The following is an 18090-nucleotide window of genomic DNA, read 5'->3' on the forward strand; positions in this document are numbered from 1 at the left end:
AAAGCCGATATTTAAAAAAAACTGCTCCACTGATCGATGTGAAAACTGTCCTGTGGTTAAAAATGTGATACTTGAGAACAGCTGAAGGGATTTAAATCGAACTTGTTTATTTTTTGGACAGTCAACGCGAGCATCTACCTGTTGTCACGGGCAGGGACTACGTGGAGGCATATTGGCGATGCAGTCGCATTGCTGTAGTTTTTGTTTCTCTTGCAGTCTTTAAAACTTTTATTTTATTTCAATCGATTTATACAATTTATACATCTCCCGGTGTGTACCCCGGTTTAGAATAGGTACACCGTATCCCTGCGCATCGTAAGAGGCGACTAAGGGTTGGCGTCAGGAAGGGCATCCGGCCATAAAAACATTGCCTCAAACAGGGAACCATGATTGTCATGGGGCCCGCAAGGCCAACCCCCGCTCTAGCGGGGGAAATGGATTTATACATTCATTATTATTCATTATACATTCAAAAAATCATTCATTCATTCATTCAATCGATTTATACATTTGAATACTGTGGAACACAAATCACCATGTTTGTACTTCCAAAACCTTTCAGTTTAGCAGAACTTGGGCAATATTTTACCCCATCTTGACCAATTAAAATTGTCGCATGCTCTGATGGCAGTATAACAGCAAGATTCTGAAAAAAATGGCGGTACCTTGTGATACACAGAGCTAAGTTTGTTCAAAAGATCTGTTTGTTTAAGTGCATTTCTTTTCTAAAATATCGATCCAAACTCAGTTTCTCTGGGAATGGTTGGCAGAAGGTTCTCTGTCTCTCTCTCTCTCTCTGTCTCTCTCTCTGTCTCTCTCTCTCTGTCTTTCTCTCCTCTCTCTCTTTCGTCCTGTCTCTCTATCCCTCTCCCTCTCCCTCTCCCTCTCCCTCTCCTTCTCCCTATACTCTTCACAGAGCATCGCTGCCACCGAAGCAGCTTCGTGAGGTTATTTTGGGTGGTCTGCCATTGCCCTCCCAGCAGTAGTTAGTGTAGGATTTTGGAATTTGTTAATGGTGCCGGCGATAGCTCTCCTACTCTTCACAAAGGACACTGGGATCTTTAATATCCACCAACTAATGCTGGCAGATGGGACACTCTTTTAACGTCATTCCGAAGGACGGCATCCACATTGATGAAACACCGGGATGACTGTTTACAGATCGGTTGGGATTCAAACCCAGGCTAGATAGCTTGGAGGTGAGTGTGCTTTCCTCTTGGCCATCCTACCAGCACGCCACAAGGTTCAGCTTTGGGCTGCTCCGTTTGACCCATTCATTGGCTTTGTATGTTTATATGGCCTCTAAATAAAATGGCCTCTAAAGGTGTTTTTTTTATATTGGCTTTGTATGTTTGCTATCATCCTTGTTATTCAAACTTCACGAACAAAGGTAATACAGATCGTGCTCGGAAACGCAAAGCAAGAGTTGAAAAGACCCTTTGCATGGACTTTCTATGAAGACTGCGTGGGGTAACGTGTCCTCTGAACTCACTAGTTATTTTTACCACCGAAGCTGGGCGGAGGTTATATTTTCACCCCTGTCTGTCTGCTTGTCTGTGAGCAGGATATCTCAAAAAGTTGTGGACTGATTTGGACGAAATTTGGTGAACAGGTTGGGTATGTGACAAGGAAGAAATTAATAGATATTGGTGAAGATCCGGATCCAGATTTGGCTAATATAATTTTTAAGTGATTTTCACCAGTGAGAGATTGGGCCAAACACGATATATAACATGATATCTCAAAAAGGTTGTGGAAGGAGTCGGACAAAACTTAGTGGACAGGTTGATAGCTTGACAAGGAAGAAATGATTCACTTTTGGTGAAGATCGGAATCCTAATCTGGATGTGAGAATTTTTAAAAAGTGATTCTTCAACATTGATTGGCAGGCCTAAAAAAACGATATATAATACAATATTTCATGGATGGTTTCAGATGAAACTTGGTGGACAGGTTGTAGAGTGGTCAATATATGGTTGAACCACAAAAAAATTGATACAAAAGGTTTTTCAATGGATTCTGGTACCATTGGGCATGCTAAATAACATACTAAAAATCTAGTAACATCTGACTTCCGGAAAGGGGTCATTTTCAAGATGGCGTCCAAGATGGCCGCCGGGAGCTTAAAATGGCCATTTCTCAATTATTATTCAACCTAGAAAGGTGGTTTTGGTGTCTAACCCTAGGATTTAGGGTCCAAGGAATCCAATTGAATCAATAAAATTACCATCAGTTAATTATTTATTGACAAGTCCAAGATGGCATCCCAAGGTGACATCCTGATCCACTAAAATGGCTCTGTCGAATAGTAGTCAACCTAGAGAGATATTTTCAGTGTGTATACCTAGGTTTAAGGCACCCAGGAAATCATCAAAATTACTTAAATAAGCACAAAGTAATCAGGTAATCCAGTAAGCCAGGTTTACCAGCTCATTCGGCATTTGTTGTCTTATACAGTTAGTCGCTATTCATCGTCATCCTCCGACTCACCAGAACTCACCATCCTCCGCCAGAAACGTCTTCCAAAAGGCTGATAAGCCACAACTAGCTCACGCGATCTGTGATCATGCAAGTGATGCCATCCTAGATTCTGTACCAGAAACGGAGATCCACGTCCTTGATGGAGGTTCACTCCTTCACAGAATACCATGGAAGAGTGGAGGAAGCTATGGTGAAATAGCGCAGTCGTATGCTGACTTCACCATCCAGCATTATGGTTCAGCTACGACCATTGTCTTTGATGGCTTTGAGGAAGGGCCGTCCATTAAAGACAACACGCATCAGAGAAGAGGACACAATATTCATCCCATTGTCAGCTTCACTGCTGAGACAAAGTTCTCAGGCAAGAAGGAGGAGGTCCTGTCAAGAGATATCAATAAACAGAGACTGATCGGGATGATAAGTGATGAACTGAGAGAAAGGTATTGCACTGTGGTCAATGCACCTGGAGATGCTGACGTAGATATAGTAAAGGCTGCAGTGGAGGCATCTCTTCTACACACCACTACACTGAATTGGAGAAGATACTGATCTCCTTGTCTTACTCCTTTACTATGCGCAGGGAGACAGTAAGAGCCTTTATTTCAGATCAGACAAGTCCAAAGCTGATGGCAGTTTTAAAGTGTATGACATCAACCGTCTAAAATAAATCCTCGGACATGACGTGTTCTCAGTTGATGCCATGACTGGTTGTGACACGACTTCTCGGATTTTTGGTGTTGGCAAAAAGACTGCTTTCCAGAAGCTTGTAAAAGGAGACCCTGTCCTTCGGTCTTGTGCCAACACATTCACCATCCCAAACCAGACCACAGAGGTGATCGATGACCTTGGATGCCGAGTAATGGCTATCCTCTATGGTGGCAAGTGCAAAGATTCCCTTGCAACAATGCGATATAACACTTTCAGCAAGAAGGTTGTCTCTGCTTCGTCTTTTGTAACATCCGAACGTCTGCCCCTAACTGAATCTGCTACCAAACTTCACTGTCGTAGAGCGTACTACCAGATCATGGTGTGCATGGGAAAAGAAGAGGGTATGGATGCCATGAAATGGGGGTGGAGCCTGCAGGATAATCAGTTTGTCCCACTTACGTCAAGAATGAACGCTGCTCCAGACAGTCTCTTGAAGGTCATTCATTGTAACTGCTCCACTGCCTGCAAGACACTCCGCTGCTCTTGTAGACGATATGGACTACCATGTACTACTGCCTGTGGACCGTGCCAACTTGAAGAATGTGACAATCCACATAACAAGTTTCTTCCAGAGGAGTCGGAGGATGACGATGAATAGCGACTAACTGTATAAGACAACAAATGCCTAATGGGCTGGTAAGCCTGGCTTACTGGATTACCTGATTACTTTGTGCTTATTTAAGTAATTTTGATGATATCCTGGGTGCCTTAAACCTAGGTATACACACTGAAAATATCTCTCTAGGTTGACTACTATTCGACAGAGCCATTTTAGTGGATCAGGATGTCACCTTGGGATGCCATCTTGGACTTGTCAATAAATAATTAACTGATGGTAATTTTATTGATTCAATTGGATTCCTTGGGCCCTAAAACCTAGGGTTAGACACCAAAACCACCTTTCTAGGTTGAATAATAATTGAGATATGGCCATTTTAAGCTCCCGGCGGCCATCTTGGACGCCATCTTGAAAATGACCCCTTTCCGGAAGTCAGATGTTACTAGATTTTTAGTATGTTATTTAGCATGCCCAATGGTACCAGAATCCATTGAAAAACCTTTTGTATCAATTTTTTGGGGGTTAGGTGAGGTTTTTTTCGTATATTGACCCTACTATTGGATGAGTTGTGACAAAACTAGGTGGATGAGTTGGAGGAAACAAGAACAAGCGATTAGATTTTGGTTCAGGTCCGGATCCAGATCTGGCCTATCAGTGGGATACAAAACGTAATTTGTGCTACCTGGTGGAGGTGTGCGTTCTACCGAGTGCCATTCTAGTTTCCTCAGTTATTTTTTCTTAACAGCAAAGTTCCTTAACCTATCCATTCCACTTTTGTGTGTCTGACCTTTATCTTGATCTGTGAAACAGTCTGTACAATGAGTTGCAGTCAATATAAAATTTGATCAAAAGGATTATGACTTGAGTAATCATGTGCACAATCTCTATGGCAGGTGGTGAGGTTTTCAGCTTCACCCAGCTGACAATGCCGGGTGGTGGGCAGGCAAGGCCAGGAAGCCAACCTTTGACTTTTCATTTTCCAAGCCCACGCCTCGCTCAACTGCAGCAGCGACTCTCGCTGCCGGGTACGGCATGCGTCTCCGAGGCAACACCGAGGGGCCGGCACCCTCATGACGCAGGCTGGTTTGCTGCATTGAATCCCCTTAGCTCCCACAAACCCTTTCCTTTCTTCCCATTTAGTCTTTCACATTTTTTTCCATTCCTTTCCAAAGTGGAAGCCTTAAAATATTTTTCTTTTTCCATTTCCTTATTAGGATATGCACGAGGAGCATTCAGTGAGTTCTAGGAACAAGATGCATTTGTCCATGACACCAAGCCTTTCAGCTATATAACTAATATGACTGTCACAATTGCTATCCTTCCCACCACTTCACTCGTTGGCATCATACTTTGTAGGCATAATTATCTGTCTTGCATTTCTGCTTAAGGCATCTAAATTTAGTTTGAACTTCTATTTTGTTCTGTCCAGTCAAAAGCAGTCTTTTTCTCAAGCGTCCTCAATGCCGTGACTTCACAGCATTCTGCTAGGTCGTACTTCAAGACAATTCAAACTACCACAAGATTGTTGTTATTGTCCTCTCCATTTATTGTAAAAGTCACAGAATTATTACCTTCGCAAAAGCGGAAGGTTATGTTTTGATCGCTGTGTATTTATTTGTATGTCTGTGTGTGTGTGTGTATGTTATTCGCATAACTCAAAAAGTATTCAACCGAATTGCATGAAATTTGGTGGGATGATTGGTTATTATACGGGACACATTTGATTAGATTTTGGGAGCAATCGGGTCAAAGGTCAAGGTCAAGGTCACGAAAAGGTCAAAATCGTATTTTTACCATAGCGCGGTCAATTTTTATCCAATTGGCATGCAACTAATGCCAAAATGTTCAGAATTCAATGCCCGATCTTGTGATATACGACATGACCCAGTGAAGACATTACCCTTGTTAGCGGTTGGGGGTCAAAGGTCAGGGGGGTCACGACCTTGCAAAATGTGCGTTTTTTGTCATAACTCGGTCAATTCTTATCCGATTTGCATGAAATCAGCACCAAACTGTTCACTGTTCTGTTCCCTACACTCCCATGCCAAGTACAGAACAGTAGCTGCGGCGAAGGTATGCGCTCTACCGAGTGCCCGTTCTAGTTTTTCTTGTTCTTGTTATATGGCCTTTCCATTCCATCTCATCACATGTCTTTCATGGATATAGCCAATTGTTACCTCTGCAACCGAAGGTGGGTGGTGGTTATGTTTTCACCCCTGTCTGTTTGTTACTTGCCGGAATAGATTCCGGCAAGTATGTTAGTTGGTTGGTTGGTTTGTCTGTTTGTCTGTTTGTGCGCAGTACTACGTCTACATCGTTGGACATAGCATCGCCATACTTTAAACACATATTTGTCTTGTCCTGGAATAGACTGTGCCCAATTTTTAACTCTCTAGGCCCAAGGTCAAGCTCAAGGTCACCCAAAACGTGAAATCAGGGGGGGGGTCGAGTTTTTATTTAAAATATATTTCAAACCACTATAACTCTAAAAGTACTGGAGGTATGCATACACTTACTGTTACTGATATATAGGAAGTCACATGTGACATTTCATTTGGCACCATGACCTTTGACCTTGAGTGACCTTGAAAGGTCAAACAAGGTCAAAAATGTTTTTCTTTTTTACTAATAACTGTCAAACATTATCCGATTCCCTTCTAACCAACACCAAAATGTTCCTTATTCAATTCCCGAAAAATAACGTGGCATAAAATCATCAAAAATGCTTAGTTGTAATGATTTTTTGGGGTCAAAGGTCAGGGGGCCAAGTTTTCATTGAAAATATATTTCAAACCACTATAACTCTGAAAGGACAAGAGATATGCATACACTTACTCATTTACCTTCCATTGCTTAGCGTATATACATGTATAGATTTCCCGCCATTTTGGTCCAAAATGGCTGATTAAAAAAAAAAAGTACATTCCGGCAAGTCCTCGGTCTCTGACCGATTTTTCATTTGTTTGTTTGTTTGTGAACAGAATATCTCAAAAAGTTGTGGATGGATTAGGATGAAATTTGCTGGAGAGGTTGGGTATGTTTATTTATTTATTTATGTTGAAGGCTCCAGTCATGGACTATATAGTCCTCGTCAAGGCCAAGCCTTAAATAAAAGAGCTTCATCGATAGAAAAGGAAGAAAGAGAGAATACTCTAAGAGTTGTTGAGGAAGTAAAAAAAAATCTGCTTTTTAAAAAGGGGGAAGGTTGAACGTGTTTGGCAATACATGGGAAGGTTAAGAGTTCCATAGTTTGGTAGTGGTGGGGAAGAAACAAACATCATAACGAACCACCCTTCAATTGCCAATGGCTACCATAATTATGCGATTAAGTGGCTTGTCAAGTATTCTGGTGTCTTGCTAATGGCGGAGGTACACAAGCAGCAAGTTCTTGGGAGCAGAAACCGAAGAAATATCTGTAGAAAAAAGAAAGAGAGCCAACTCTGCGGCGTAGTTCGAGCGGGTTGGGTTTTGAGGTCAGATTGGGAGAGTTGATAAGTTGGATTACATTGGATTCAATTCTGTCCAGTAAGTATGTGGAGCTAGAACCTCCCCATATGTGAAAGCAGTACTCTATGCAAGGACGAATCAATCCTTTTCTATAGTTGAAGCAACTGTTGAGAGGAGAAGAATCTTCGACATCTGAACAGGACTCCTAGTTTATTTGAGGCAGACTTAGCTATTTGTGTAATGTGGGGATTCCAGAATAAATTTGATGTTAGGGTAATACCTAGTAGGTTTATTGAATCACATGGTGTAATTGTGGAGCTTTCAAAGGAGATTGGAGAGTTCAGAGGAGTTTTAGAGAGAGAGAAGAAAGAAGAAGAACCACCTTTAAAGGCCATTTTTCCCTGCAGAGCAGGTGTTGGCCTTTTTCGGGCACCGTTGTCCCTTTTTGAAGCAATGTTTTACAGCCGGATGCCCTTCCTGCCGCCAACCCTGTTAGTTGCCTCTTGCGACAAACGGGGAATTACCAGTGACCTGGTACTCAATTTGCCGAGCTCGGAAGGATGACAGGCTGAGTCAACCCCCCTGGCATTAATTCAGCGATCGACCGGGATTCGAACCTAGGATCCCAAGCCACACCCTAACCGCTAAGCCAACACCAGGCTATGGGATGGGAAGATGATTGGAAGAAATGGGATGGGAAGAAAGAGAGATGGGAAGAAATTGATTTGACAAGATGGACAAGGAAATTAATGACTAAATTTAACTTTAATTTGGTTAAATGAAAATTGATTGACAAGAACAAAATTATTAGATTTGGTGAAGATTCAGATCTGGAGCCGAGAATTTTTTAAGCGATTCTTCATTGAGAGATAGGGCAAAAACTATATTTAGCACGATATCTCAAAGTTATGGATGGATTTGGACTAAACTTGGTGGACAGGTTGGTTGTGTGATGAGGACAAGTCAATTCGGTTTTGGTGAAGACCCGAATCTGGATACAAGAGTTTTTTATTTTCTTTTCAAGTGATTCTTCACCATTGAGTGATCGGGCCAAAAATGATATGTAGCGTGCCATTTCAAAACGTTGTGGATGACGTATGATAAAAGTTGGTGGATGAGGTGTGTAAGTGACAAGACCAAGCCGATTAGATTTTTGTTAAGTCCCGGATGCAGATATGACCTATCCATGGAATACAAAACGTCAACTGTCCAGTCTAGCGGAAGCATGTTCTTTACCGAGTGTCGTTCTAGTTGCATATAAAACTATTTTGTATGATCATTCATTCCAGCCGTACACTTAAAGCCATTTATATACTTCCGCGGAACCCGTCCTCTGTCCTTGATAGCCTGCCACAATATTTGCATAAGGCTGTGGAAGGCTGAAAATGAACGTAGAGCAGCAACGAAGGTTGGAAGGGGTGGAAATGCGAATGGTTCGACGGATGTGCGGAGTATCGTTGAGAGAGAGGAAGACAAATGATGAATTGCAAAAGATGATGGGAATATTGCCTGTGATTGATGCTGTGAAGAGGAACAGGTTGAGATGGTTTGGTCATGTGTTGAGGAAGGATGAAAGTGACTGGTTGAGAAGAGTGATGGAAATGAATGTAGAAGGAAGTAGAGGACGGGGAAGACCGAGAAAGACTTGGCTAAAGATGGTGGAAGAAGAAATGCGGGCAAGGGGGTTAACAAGGAGAGATGCAGAAAATAGGGCAAAATGGAGAAGATTGTCATGGGGACCGCAAGGCTAACCCCCGCTCTAGCAGGGAAAATGGCCTTAAAATGCATGTTGTTGCTGTGGTAATATTTCCCTGTCAATCAGCAGGATTCCCTTGGCATCTAATATAATTGATACCCTGATTCGGCGGCAGTCTTTTGGGTGCAAAACTAATTGGGTGGTGGTGATCTTTTGCTTCCATTGCATGTATTCCAATTTGGCTTTTGGATCCCCATGCTGAAGCATGGTTTTGTCACCTGGTACCACATTGATAAAATTGGCTTTGTCTGCATCGAACCGTTTCGGGAAGCTGCGACATGATGTCAGCCGTTGCTGTTGACCGTAAGTGCTGAGGTTTGGGGCGGCCCGTTTTGTTGAGTCTTTGGACCTGCTCAGCTTTTTTTTTGGACGATAGGGAAAACGCTGCCGTGTGAAAATCGCGTTCGACAGCAACAGCTGGCTGGCATCATGACCAAAGTTCCTTGGATATTTGGGCAACCTCAATGTGGTGGTTCACCGTAATCAAGCCTTTACCTGAGTAACAGTTTCTGGATGGGCCGCATCTCTCAGCCCTCTTGACCTGGAGTCATCTTCATCAGACTTGTATCTACAATTGATGCTCATTTTTCAGAAGATAGATAATTGTTTGACTTGGCAAAGTCTGGATCATACTCTGGAATAACAAATAATGTCAGGTTTATGAAACTAATAGTATATGTCGTATAATTGAGCATGACAACAAAACATGTCAGAGAACAGTCTCATTGCTCGGTTTCTGAATTAGTCTTCTCTGCATCTTGATCACAACATTTTGTGGTCGGCCATTCGGATCCACCATCTCCATTCCATATATCCTCCGCATCTTCCTCTTTAAATCCCATGCTCTTCAAGTCTTTTTCCACTGCCCCACCCACCTTAATCTCTGTCATTACCCTGCGTTCGCGAAGCGAAAATCAGAGGTAGGGATTCGGTGGCGTACGTGCGTCTGCTTTAAAAAAATTCATTTTCTTGTCAATTAACACGATATTTTCACCATAGGAGCGCCTCCGCCTGCAGAATTTTTTTCTCATAATTATGACGTCATAGGTCACGTGGTACAGGCGCAATCTTGGAAAAACAGAAAAACATTGCACCTCTCTATCTCCGAAACTGTTCCATGGAAAAAATTGAAACATGGTGCGTTGTCAAGTATCCCCATGGGGAATAAGATATGTTAATAATGATGTCATCAGTACCTTAATTACGATGTCATAATTCAGCGCTTCATCCGATCAGTATGAATTTTTTTTCTCTGCAATTGGTGGCCCGATGGACAAATTTTTCACCATTGTAGCGGCTCTTCCAGTGGAATTTTTAGTGATAATTATGACGTCATAGGCCACATGCTACAGGGGGCATCTTGGAAGAACTTTGCTCCTCTATATCTCCAAAACTGCTCCATGGAAAAAATTTGAAACATGGGTCAATGTTAAGTACTCCCCATGGGGAATAAGATATGTTAATGTTAATGATTATGTTATCGGTTCCTAAGTTGTGACGTCATAATTTGACAAGTATAATGCTTCATCCGATCAGCATGAATTTCCTTTCTCTGGAACTTTTGTTTTTATGGACATGAAATTTTCACCGAAGGAGCGCCTCCTCCTGTAGAATACTTTAAAATGGTAATTATGATGTCATAGGTCATGTGGTACAGGCGCCATCTTGGAAAAACCGAAAATGTTGCACCACTATAATCTCCGAAACCGCTCGATGTAAAGAAATTGAATTGTGGCTCATTGCACAGAACTCCACATGAGGAATAAGTGTTGTTAATGATGACATCATTGGTGCCTTAATTATGATGTCATAATTCGACAGGGACAATACATTATAACTGATTTAATCACTTTCTTGTCGATTTTAACCGTGAGTTTTCTCGGTAACCTTGTATCAAAGACGACTTCATTAACTTTCTTCCATTTTGCCCATGTTGCCTTCACTCTACCCTGGATTTCTGAGTCCGAACCTCTCCCTTTAGTGTTGAACCAAAGTTTTGGAATTTGTCCACTTCTGTCAGCTCTCCACCCCTTTATATCTGCAATATTGATCCTCTCCACACCAGTCTTACCACCTTAGTCAGGTTCACTATGTTAACAAATATAATTTCGTTCAAAATTTTGGTAGATTAGCAAAACTATACATTTCTGGAATACTCAGAGTATGAGGAATCCAAAAATTAATGTTTGCATTTGCATAGACACCTTTGCGAAAATGACACTCAGGACAGTGATGAAGATAGTCAGGTTCACTATGTTAACGAATATAATTTCGTTCAAAATTTTGGGATTAGCAAACCTGTACATCTTTGGAATCTTCAGAGCATGGAGAATCCGAAAATCAATGTTGGCATTTGCACAGACACCTGCATGGCCGCCATTTTGGATTTTCAAAATGGCCGCCATAAAATACATATTTTGCGCTATCTCGGCTTCTAGTCAACCTAGAAACTTAATTAAATATGCTAATCCTATGTTTTCTGGGTTAAGGAATCCAATAAAGGCCTCAAAATAGTGCTCAGGATTATAGAAAAGCAACAAACAAAGGTAATTGAAAACCATTGTCTTTATATTTGTGATATAACTGTATTACATAATACATGATATTGCAAGTCCTTTGAAGTTATAGGTATGGGTTTATAAAGCAAGAAAGCAGCCTTGTTAGTATCAGATTGAACTATAAGTCCTATACACAGGATCTACTAGGTCTATACCGTTCAGGAATATGCTTTTACAGATCTTCATCACTGTCCTGAGGGTCATTTTCACAAAGGTGTCTATGCAAATGCAAACATTAATTTTTGGATTCCTCATGCTCTGAGTATTCCAGAAATGTATAGTTTTGCTAATCTACCAAAATTTTGAACGAAAAAACATAGTGAACCTGACTACCTGCTATTACCTGTCTTTCTCGCATTAACTTTCAATCCCTGCATTTCTTTGCTCTCTTGCCATTCCAGCACTCTTATCTGCAGCCCTTCCTTTGACTCTGCTGTAATGACTAAGTTTTCTGCGAACAGGAGCTCCTACAGTTTTCTATCTTTGATGTCACTCAGCACGTCCATCAATTTTACACAAAGGAAGGGACTTCGTGCAGAACCCTGATTTAGACTAACTTCCACTCTAAGATATTGCGAGTCCCCATTCATTGTCCTGACAATAACGTTGGCTCCCGCATGCATGTCCCTCATGATCCAACAATCTTCTCTGGCATGCCCTTCTTCCTCAAATACCAATACACCACTTCTTTTGGAATCATGTCATATGCCTTCTCTAGATTTATGAATGCCCAGTACAGCTTGGTATTTCTTTCCTTCCAGCATCTTTTCCTCAATCGGTCTCATGATTAAAATCCCATCCAATGTTCCACTTCCTTATGCGAATCCATTCTGCATCTCTTCATAATATCCGTCAGTCTTAGGCCTATAATTATAATCCTCTCCTGTACCTTCATTTGCATGCTCCTTTTTCATGCATGTAATTTCCACAGTCTTAGCTGTCCCGTTTCCTTTTGAAAATGTATTATCTTGTTCTTCCACCAATCATCTGGTATCTTCTTCCCTCTCCGCACTTTTCTGATGAACTCTCCCATCCACTTTACTCCATCAGTTCCTTGCGCCTTCGCTAACTCACCTGCAACTTCAGATGGTCCATAGACTTTCCCTCATTTCATTTTGTCATGTGATTTTCTAACAAAATATATTTTGTACAAAAATATTAAATTTGGCTGACGCATCTTATTTTTGGCCTTACTATGCCGCACTCGGACACTGAGGCAGCAAGTTGTAACATGCTTTATGGATGCTGTATGCTCGTAGTCCGCTCGCCATGTTATTTCAGGTGCTGTGCGGGGTTTTTCAGGAAACTTGCTCTTACTCCGACAACCAGGGCCAGTTGCTCTTGTTCAGACTATGGCGTCCACGCCTCCCGGCCAAACGGCGTCAGGTCATCCGGCATCCATTGCTTCCACCATCCTCCTAACCGGTGGCACATCCCAGCGTACGAAACTTTGAACCCCTGGTGTCCTGTGGAATTATTTTCACCATTTGTTGATGCATTGATAGATCTTGTAAATATTTATGTGGGGAACTTCAGTTTCTCATTGGGAGGTTGATCTGTTGCTCATATCAATGGTTATTTTATATGACTTTTTATCGAAGCATCTCACCAAGAAATAGAAATAAAGGAACTTCTTGTCTTCTTTAAGTGACCTTTGTTCCGAGTAAGCTGCTTCCTTATTCTCGTGTCATTGTGCCATGTTCTTCTGACTGGTTCCATCAACTACCTTAGATGTTGCCATGCCTGAGGAAACCAAGCTGATGGCATTGGATGAGAGCGATACAGCCAATGCTGAGAAATTGGGAGCTACTCAAACCTCATTCCAGGCAAGTGATTGTTCCACCTTCTTTTGAGCGATTCAAGCTCTTGTCACAATGAATGAACCGTTTACTTTTAAAACGTGTTTGCGGAAACCAATAGCGGATGAAAAGCTTTGTCCCTGGAAAGGCAAATGGTGAATACCATGTGAAAACCCCAAAAAGTAAAATGTTTCTATCACATTATTATTATTATTATTATTATTATTATTATCATCATCATCATCATCATCATAATTATTATTATACTTCTTATCATGAACCATCTATGTGCGATTTTGTAGAAATCATGCCCGGGGAACGCTCGTCTTGATCTAATCATCCAAACCAATGAGCGGCGCTGCACACGAGCTCCTGTATATGGTTGCGACCTGCGACAGGCTTGCCTCTCCGCAACACTTGTGCCTGAAACGCCATGCTGCCCCCACCACGACTACTGCTTTGGTCAGCACAGTTTACTACCCTGGCAGTTGGGTGGCTTGTCAGGATCTCATGGAGCCCTTGAATTGGCTGTGCTTGGAATAGAGCAAAGGTTAAAGCGAGTTTGGGATGAAATGGGCAGGTAGGTAGTCAGGGTGTGGTATCATTTCTTTTTCACCCAGTTTTGCTCTTTCTTTCACCAACATTTATTTTCAAATGTTGAGGTGATTGGAGAACGGTGTAACACTTTGCTTTAAAACCCAGAAAATATTTATTCTTTCGTTTTATAGAAACATTCTTGTCTTCATGCCTGCCGTGACAAGCTCCCCTCCGTGCATGGATGCTTCTCACCCGGTTACCAATGCACATCTGGAGGAACAGTTATGCCAAAGCCTGAAATCGGGCATCACTCTTCTCCATCACCACTCTTTCCAAAACTACCTTCAGCTGCCAGATCCCAGCTCGATCCTGGCCCAGTCCGGTAGGACTGCTGAATATTTTCCTTTTTGTTTTTATGCTTCCACTGATGAAGTTGCCTGAGGCATTATGTTTTTGTGTTGTCCGTCCATTTGTCCATGATAGGTTTTCGTTACCGCGATAACTTAAGAACGGCTGAAGGGATCGAAGTCAAACTTGGTGTAAGTATATATTATGATGAAAAGGTGAACTGATTAGATTTCGGCATTAAAAGTGTCAGAGGTCATGTCAGGTAAAAATGTGATACCTGAGGATTGCTGAAGGGATTTAAATCAAACTTTGGTACAAGTATGTATGGACCTCCATCAGTTCATCCATCCATGATGAGATTATTTGTTCCTAAAACGGCAATGGTCAGAGGTCACGTTAAAACTACTGGTTTTGTGAACGAACGGCCTTAAAACGATCATTGGCAATGCGATTTTAACTAAAACGAGTGCATGTACCATGATACACATGTACAGATTTGATATTGAGGTCAAATGGTCTTGAGGTTTTCGGCCCAATTTAGAGAAAGTAGACTTCTTTTTTTTTGTATACAAGATCGAGGCTCGTGGAAGAGCTGGCATATTAAACACATATTAGCACATAAAATATAAATGGACACATAAATCAATAAAGGGAGGGGGAGACAAGATGGGGAGAGAGAGTGAAGCACACAAGCACAACAGTAGAGAACAGGGACATCGGGAGATCTGTTCAAAGGGGGAGGGCTTGGGGGGGTGCGGGAGGGGGAGCGGTACACGGTATAGAACAAATTGACACGACAAGATTTCAGGAATGAAGTCGGAGATTGAAAGATGTGGATCTGGGGTGTATTAAAGGGGGTAGAAAAGATCAAGGTTTTTGATGGGGGAAGAAAAGAGATTGTGTGAACAGCTGTTTTAAAGACCTGGAGGGAGGAGTGGGATTGAAGAGAGTGAGGGAGTTTGTTCCAGAGGTGGGAGAAAAGAGGAATAAAAGAGTGAAGGTGAGTAGAGACTCTTGATTTTGGCAGTTTCACCAGAAGAGGGTTTCTGGCAGTTCTTGTGCGTCCTGCAGGAATATTTGGGGGACACAGCACAGACAGAGCTGGGGGAGCTAGGCCGGAGAGGAGTCGGTAGAAGACGGAAAGACCACCAACCTGCCTGCGGTGAGAAAGAGTGAAAGGCCCTCAGAATCAGCTTCATCGCGGGAGATTCCAATGATTCTGAACGCTTTGGTTTCAACCGCGTGAAGCCGAGCTAGGTGTGAGGCAGGAGCACCAGCCCAGAGGGGAGAACAGTATTCCATCAAGCTGCAGATGAAAGCTTTGTATGTGGTGAGGAGCTCAGGTGTGCCAAGGAAGGACTTCGCACGACGGAGGATGCCCAGTCGGCGACTGGCTTTGGAGGCCAGCTTGGAAATGTGGTTTTCCCAGGAAAGATCATGGCAGATAGTGAGACCCAAAAGCTTGAGTGACAGAACTTCTTGGAGAGGATTGTTGAGAAAGTAGATGGGAGGGTTTTCCAGACGGTCTTTTCGGAGAGACATAGTGAGAGTGTGATATTTGTCAGGATTGAAAGACATGTTCCCCTTGTTTGACCAGTTTGTGATTTTGTCCATGTCTGCAGAGAGTGAAGAGGCTGCTGCCTGCCGATCTGAGGGTTGAGAGTTGAGGGCAGAGAGTGGAGTCATCAGCATAGAGATAGAGAGAATTTTCCAGAGAGTTGGAAAGATCATTGATGAATACCAAAAAAAGCACAGGGTCCAGAACATTGCCTTGAGGAACTCCAGCCTGAACAGGAAGGGGAGATGAGAGAATTCCATTCAGGGCCACACGTTGACTGCGACCGGAAAGGAAGTCCACAAGCCATGCATGGAGATTTCCATGGATACCAAAGGAGGAGAGTTTGGTGAGCAGAGCTGGGTACGAGACCGTATCGAAGACTTGTTGTGGGCAGAGGCATATCAGTTGATTTCGCGACGTCAAATGATGTTTAGTTAGTATATATACATACCTCGAGATTGCAGTATACGCTGTACCTTTTGATTGTGTCAATTTTGTATTTCATGATCACAATATTTGTGATCACCAATTTGATTTATTCAATTTAAAACAGCAATTTATCGGTGTGTACCCCGGTTTAGAATAGGTTCACCGTATCCCTGCGCATCGTAAGAGGCGACTAAGGGTTGGCGCCAGGGAGGGCATCCGGCCATAAAAACATTGCCTCAAACAGGGAACCATGATTGTCATGGGGCCCGCAAGGTTAACCACTGCTCTAGCGGGGAAAATGGCCTTAAAACGATCATTCATTCATTCATTCATTCAATTTATCGATGAACAGAATAGTGAAAACCATTTTGCAAATGACACAACATGACATGAGCATTTTGTATGCATGATATCATGGTCATGTTTGCTTAAAGGGTTTTTTTTTGGTGTTTTTTTGGTATACAAGATCGAGGCTCGTGTCAGAGCAAACATTAATGACAAAAAAAACACAAACGGACACATAAGACATAATAAAGGGAGCGGGAGACAAGATGGGAAGAGAGGGGGAAGCACACAAGTACAACATTTGAGAGCAGGGACATCGGGAGATCTGTGGAAGGGAGAGGGCCTGGGGGGAGGAGGCATGGGAAGGGGGGGGGGGGGGTGGGAGGGAGAAGTATAAAACACAAGGACACCAAGGACTTCCAGGACAGAAGTTGGTATTTCAAAACAGTGGAATTGGGGTGAAATTAGCGGGGGTAGAAAAGATCAAGGTTTTGGATGGGGGAAGATAAGAGATGGTGGTGAACAGCTGTTTTAAAGACCTGGAGGGAGGAGTGGGATTAAAGAGAGTGAGGGAGTTTGTTCCAGAGGCAGGAGAAAAGAGGAATGAAAGAGTGAAGGTGAGCAGAGAACCTTTTTTTTTGCAGTTTCACCAGAAGAGGGTGACAATTGGTGAAAAGTTGGTGAAAATTGTTGAAAAGGGTGTGACATTCAAAGTGTACATATGTTGCTGAAAGGACATAACACTGGGTGTATGTGTGTGGGTATATGTATATATATGTATATATAACACATATATAACACGTATGTGTATATATACATGTATATGCATATACATGTATATGTAAAATGTACGTATGTGTATATAGGTCATTTCACCAGGTTGGGACACATTTTGACATGAAAGTGAATTTTTTAATGGCAATGAATTACATCCTCTTGTACCTCAAATGACAGAGTACATACATTGCTTTCATGTTCCAAGAGATTTATTTAGTGGAAAGCTTGTTGCAAAAAAATGTTAGCATGTTGTTAATGACTGTGCACTACAACAACAGCAACAACAACAACAACAACGAGGCATTTTAAGGCCATTTTCCCTGCTGGAGCGGGGGCTAGCCTTGCGGTCCCCATGACAATCTTCTCCATTTTGCCCTATTTTCTGCATCTCTCATTGTTTAACCCCCTTGCCCACATTTCTTCTTCCACCATCTTTGGCCAAGTCTTTCTCGGTCTTCCCCGTCCTCTACTTCCTTCTACATTCATTTCCATCACTCTTCTCAACCAGTCACTTTCATCCTTCCTCAACATATGACCAAACCATCTCAACCTGTTTCTCTTCACAGCATCAATCACAGGCTCTATTCCCATCACAGGCTCTATTCCCATCACAGGCTCTATTCCCATCACAAGCTCTATTCCCATCACAGGCTCTATTCCCATCACAGGCTCTATTCCCATCACAGGCTCTATTCTATGTTAATGACTGTGTGTGCACATATTATGCAGACGTAACATGGACACTATATTTTTAACTTTTGCTCCTGTAAATTGTTATTGCATACATATTTCTCTCTCTTCAGTCACTGTCACATAACCGTATGGGAGGGGGTTCATGTAATTAAAAC

At 42.3% G+C, this 18090-nt stretch overlaps 1 protein-coding gene across 5 annotated transcripts in view; it reads left to right on the top strand.

The window, feature by feature from the left end:
• The window catches only part of EP400 (E1A binding protein p400), a 183550-nt gene that overhangs the window by 61946 nt on the left and 103514 nt on the right, over positions 1–18090 (top strand). For 4 of the 5 annotated variants that reach the window (XM_078768379.1, XM_078768380.1, XM_068136243.2 and 1 more), the window contains 5 exons: positions 4642–4827; positions 12812–12949; positions 13241–13335; positions 13611–13888; positions 14037–14227. In XM_078768379.1, the coding sequence (XP_078624505.1) occupies positions 4642–4827; positions 12812–12949; positions 13241–13335; positions 13611–13888; positions 14037–14227 (888 nt within the window). The remainder of the gene's footprint in view (positions 1–4641; positions 4828–12811; positions 12950–13240; positions 13336–13610; positions 13889–14036; positions 14228–18090) is intronic. The other variant, XM_078768381.1, reaches the window with a different exon arrangement.

This window comes from Myxine glutinosa, chromosome 14, assembly GCF_964187855.1.
Source record: "Myxine glutinosa chromosome 14, kmMyxGlut1.1, whole genome shotgun sequence".
In the NCBI taxonomy this organism is placed as follows: domain Eukaryota; kingdom Metazoa; phylum Chordata; class Myxini; order Myxiniformes; family Myxinidae; genus Myxine; species Myxine glutinosa.